General features: G+C 50.2%; 2 protein-coding genes across 2 annotated transcripts; one reads left to right on the top strand and one right to left on the bottom strand.

Moving 5' to 3' along the window:
• Positions 1–524: 524 nt before the first annotated feature.
• LOC119102096 (neuropeptide-like protein 31) lies at positions 525–1,928 on the bottom strand. The gene is made up of 2 exons (XM_037225459.1): positions 1,753–1,928; positions 525–669 (listed from the first exon to the last, which is right to left on the bottom strand). Exons 1-2 carry the CDS (start codon positions 1,926–1,928, stop codon positions 525–527), a joined length of 321 nt encoding a protein of 106 aa, XP_037081354.1.
• Positions 1,929–2,557: 629 nt separating this feature from the next.
• LOC119102095 (neuropeptide-like protein 31) lies at positions 2,558–4,511 on the top strand. The gene is made up of 3 exons (XM_037225458.1): positions 2,558–2,564; positions 3,123–3,285; positions 4,367–4,511. The coding sequence occupies exons 1-3, from the start codon at positions 2,558–2,560 to the stop codon at positions 4,509–4,511; spliced, it is 315 nt and encodes a 104-aa protein (XP_037081353.1).
• The last annotated feature ends 792 nt before the right edge of the window (positions 4,512–5,303 follow it).

Below are 5,303 nucleotides of genomic sequence, written 5' to 3'. Positions count from 1 at the left end.
GACAAAGGTCCTTCGTTTTGGTGCAAGCAACTCAGCGTAGCCGTGACCGAGACGAGGCTGGCCCGCTTCGAGAAGCGTATTTGTGCTGAGTAATTACACCATGGAGTGGAACACTACAGAAGCCTGCCAACCTCTGTTTGAACTGTGAATACAGCTACGCATTGCGCGACATCGCGATGCTTCTGCTTGGCAACGGGGCTTCCCAATGGTGTCTCTCATGGAGTGTTCTGTCTAAGGGCGACAGCATTGATGGTTCAGTGTCTTCTTGAACAGAGCCAACGCTTACGGCAGATTGTGGAGGCAAAACATGACTGTGATGAAACGAAGCCCGTTGAGCCAATTTTACAGCTATGTATTGTTGGCGCATCACCGTATACGATCACCACCTTGACACACAACACATCAGCATTTGTGGATGATGGGACTGACCATAGATTGAGCATCGATCTTCAGAACAAGCGTACAATGTCCATGTAGGACATTACAACAGAAAACAGGTTGAGTCTGAGCAAGAAAACATGCTTCTAGTATATGCCGAAGCCGTTGCCGCTGTAGCTGCCGTAGCTCTCCGGATAAGTGGCCGTACCGCCGTAGCGACCGTCGTAGCCGTTCCAGTAGTTGTTGTAACTACGGCCCGAGCTGGAGTACCCGCCCAGCGGGTCGGCGAAACTGCCAATGAGCCGCACAGTCAAGAACAGTGCCGGCGCTCTCGTGAGAAGCGTGCCTGTGGAGAAGTCTGCTCTAACTAGCGAGCACCAGGACTAGAACAAAGCTGCATAGCAGGTATCGGCGTGAATAGGGCAAAACAGCTGAATAAATGTCATAGGAAAGCCAGACAAAACAGCTCATCACTGATGACGCAGATGCTTTATCATCTATGGAATTGTACGTTATTTATTCAAAATCGTATATACTCTCGTCATAATAAAGTGCACATGCTGATGTCTGGCTGCTAGTAGCGACTGTTACCATGCAAAAGAGAACTGTGAATCACACTCTTGAACAGGCTATACGATGGTGTGTACGAAAACACAAAACTGGTTTGCTTTGCAATTGCATGGTTTACAATTGTTATACGCCGTATGATTAATGGCGAGTGCAAAAAGTGTGTAAGGTATGATTTTTTGTTTGGGGGGGGGGGGGGGTCAACGCTTAGGTTAAATTGCAAGACAGACCAACGGTAATGCCGCTCGCAAGTTGTTAACTATTCAGGTCGTGCTTTGCGCAACCACCTACATACACCATCTAAGCCAGACATAAGAGCCACACGTCATCATTATCAAAGCTCAAGAAAAAGTAGCATCTGCCGAGATTCTCTGAGACGTATATGGGTTCTAGATCCCATTGCTTCTCTGTCTGGATACGAGGCTGTTAAATTCACCTAATTAACTTCTATGGCGAAGCTTGTCGTGGGTGTTACCGGTCCGATATGAGGTCCCGTGATGACGTCACGAAATAAAACTACAACCAAGGACATTTAGGTGACTGACAATGACAACATGTAAGCTAATTATTTTGAAGCCTGATATCCTTCATGACCTTTAGACTTAACAGGACTATTCGAAACACAACAGTCTGTGGGGTCGAGCCATTTTCGATCAACAGGGCTGGTGTTTAAAAGGCCGCAAGTTGTCGATTGGCCCCATGGAACTGGCTGCAAGCCGGGTTCTGGGTATGTTTACACAAGAGGCAGAATAAGTCGACTTTCATACCAACACCGCTCCAAACTGGACAGCAGAAATCATCACGTACCCTCCGGCGTACCCTCTGAGGCGGCCGTTCGGTCCGAGTCCGCCCAGCCGTCCGTAGCGTCCGAAGCCAGAGTAGCCGAGGCCGAAGCCACCGAGCAGGCCCTGGTCTGCCGTCTGCGCCAGGCAGAGGGCCACCAGGAGGGCCAGCGTCAGGCTGAAGACGACTGCTCGAGACATGACGGAGCTGCGGTTGGACTGAGCTCGGGTTGAGGTGCAGGTGTGTGTGTGGTGATGCCGACACCCGACACCGCTCTTATACCCGCCCGCGGGGAGCCGACCTCCCAGCCCGCGTTCTCTCACGGCTGTCACGTCGGAGCACACGTGGGATTTGCATTTGCTATTGGGCGGGGCTTACTCATGAACCTTCCCGACCCTATTTCCGAGAGGCTTTTTACATATCTCGTCCACTTTACTCCGCGGTCATAATTTGGACTCTATGAATGAAAGAAAGGCCTTCAGTTCCTGGTTCTTCGTTGCTGTATATGAACACGAGGAGGGTGTTGTGCGTCATAGGAGCTTGACGACGCTTCCGGGCTATTCGGCGCCGCCTGCTTCTCAACCTCGCAAAAGGACGGGCACTGTGGGCAAGTAAAGCCTGCGGTGAATGGTGAAACGCAAAAACAATTACTTGTACACAATGTTTAATTCGTTTTGCCAGTAAAGTGACTTGTCATCACACGAATATCCATGTGAGGGTGAAGTAACACATACGGCCTGCTGCCTGGAATGTGTAAAACGTGTTGTGTCCTGAACGGTGTCCTGGTGTCCTGAAAGCGGCACCATTTGTGGGTACGGCGGTGTTCACCATGACAGGCAAGTGCTGTGGCCAAACAGGGGCTTGATCTTCTGTGGCAAATGATCTGTCTTTGAACCAAAACAGGAATGCAACATTGGCACATGAAACCTTCGGAAGCTATGAAACATCTATGAAGACACATTTCGCAAATGCAAACACCCATCTGCTGCCCAGTGTTCATCCTCAAAAGGTGAGCTCTTGAGGATAAGTACAGCTTGAAATATCAAGTACCGTTGATATACTCCTTAATAAGCCCTACAATGCCGTTCAACCAGTACCTCTTCGTATACCGAACGTCATTAACGCAACGTAAGAACATTGAAGGAGTAAAGTGGACGAAATCTGTAAAAAGCCTCTCGGAAATAGGGTCGGGAAGGTTCATGAGTAAGCCCCGCCCAATAGCAAATGCAAATCCCACGTGTGCTCCGACGTGACAGCCGTGAGAGAACGCGGGCTGGGAGGTCGGCTCCCCGCGGGCGGGTATAAGAGCGGTGTCGGGTGTGGGCATCATCACACACACACCTGCACCTCACCCCGAGCTCAGTCCAACCGCAGCTCCGTCATGTCTCGAGCAGTCGTCTTCAGCCTGACGCTGGCCCTCCTGGTGGCCCTCTGCCTGGCGCAGACGGCAGACCAAGGCCTGCTCGGTGGCTTCGGCCTCGGCTACTCTGGCTTTGGACGCTACGGACGGCTGGGCGGACTCGGACCGGACGGCCGCCTCAGAGGGTACACCGGAGGGTACGTGCTGATTTCTGCTGTCCAGTTTGGAGCGATGTTGGTATGGAAGTCGACTTATTCTGCCTCCGGTGTAAATATGCCCAGAACCTGGCTTGCAGCCAGTTCCACGGAGCCAATCGACAACTTGCGGCCTTTTAAACACCAGCCCTGTTGATAACAAGTGGCTCGACCCCACAGACTGTTGTGTTTCGAATAGTCCTGTTCTGTCCAAGGGTCATGAAGAGCATCAGGCTTCAAAATAATTAATTTACATATTGGCATTGTTAGTCGGCTAAATGTCCTTGGTTGTAGTTTTATTTCGTGACGTCATCACGGGAGCTCATATCGGTCCGGTAACACCCACGAAAAGCTTCGCCATAGAAGTTAATTAGGTGAATTTAACAGCCTCGTATCCAGACAGAGAAGCAACGGGATCTAGAACCCATATACGTCTCAGAGAATCTCGACAGAAGCTCCTTTTTCTTGAGCTTTGATAATGATGACGTGCGGCTCTTATGTCTGGCTTAGATGGTGTAGATAGGTGGTTGCGCAAAGCGCGACCTGAATAGTTAACAACTTGCGAGCGGCATTACCGTTGGTCTGTCTTACAATTTAACCTAAGCATTGACCCCCCCCCCCCGAAACAAAAAATCATACCTCACACATCTTTTGCACTCGCCATTAATCATACGGCGTATGACAATTGTAAACCACGCAATTGCAAAGCATACCAGTCTTGTGTTTTCGTACACACCATCGTATAGCCTGTTCAAGAGTGTGATTCACAGTTCTCTTTTACATGGTGACAGTCGCTACTGGCAGCCAGACATCAGCATGTGCACTTCATTATAACGAGAATATATCCGATTATGAATCAATGACGTACAGTTCCATAGACGATAAGGTATCTGCGTCATTAGTGATGAGCTATTTTGCCTGGCTTTCCTCTGACATTTATTCAGCTGTTTTGCCCTATTCACGCCGACGCCTGCTATGCAGCTTTGTTCTAGTCCTGGTGCTCGCTAGTTAGAGCAGACTTCTCCACAGGCACGCTTCTCACGAGAGCGCCGGCACTGTTCTTGACTGTGCGGCTCATTGGCAGATTCGCCGGCCCGCTGGGCAGGTACTCCAGCTCGGGCCGTAGCTACAATAACTACTGGAACGGCTACGACGGTCGTTACGGCGGTACGGCCACTTATCCAGAGAGCTACGGCAGCTACAGCGGCAACGGCTTCGGCATCTACTAGAAGCATGTTTTCTTGCCCAGACTCAACCTGTTTTCTGTTGCAATGCCCTAAATGGACATTGTACGCTTGTTCTGAAGATCGATGCTTGACCTACAGTCAGTGCCATCGTCCACGAATGCTGACGTGTTGCGTGTCAAGGTGGTAATCGTATACGGTGATGCGTCAACAATACAAAGCTGTAAAATTGGCTCAACTGGCTTCGTTCCATCACAGTCATGTTTTGCCTCCACAAGCTGCCGTAAGCGTTGGCTCTGTTCAAGAAGACACTGAACCATCAATGCTGTCGCCCTTAAGACAGAACACTGCACGAGAGACGCCAGTGGGAAGCCCCGTTGTCAAGCAGAAACATCGCGACGTCGCGCAATGGGTGACTGTATTCACAGTTCAAACAGAGGCTGGCAGACCTCTGTAGTGTTCCACTCCCTGGTGTAATTACTCAGCACAAATAAGCTTCTCGAAGCGGGCCAGCCTCGTCTCGGTCACGGCTATGCTGAACTGCCTGCGACAAAACGAAATACCCCTTGCTTATCAAATGGCCATTGCGCGGGAATATATTGGGTTGGTTGCATCCAGATTGCGTTGAACAGCACAACATTGCAAACGCTCGGAGCATTTTGACAAATGTGGACAAACGGAATCGCGGAATTGCACCGCCTTAATCAACTAGCAATGCTCGTACCTAAAAGGAACGCATGCATATTGCACATTCTCTAGCGAGGAGAAGGGTATGGCTTGGTCCGAGCTAATGGTTCATTTGCAAGCCTATGACTACTGCATGTCATGCATCGTTCA

Source organism: Pollicipes pollicipes, unplaced genomic scaffold, assembly GCF_011947565.3.
Source record: "Pollicipes pollicipes isolate AB1234 unplaced genomic scaffold, Ppol_2.1 Scaffold_5591;HRSCAF=6616_pilon_pilon_pilon, whole genome shotgun sequence".
Classification (NCBI taxonomy): Eukaryota; Metazoa; Arthropoda; class Thecostraca; order Pollicipedomorpha; family Pollicipedidae; genus Pollicipes; species Pollicipes pollicipes.
Note: the sequence above shows the minus strand (reverse complement) of the source record. Positions and strands in the feature narration are given on the sequence as shown.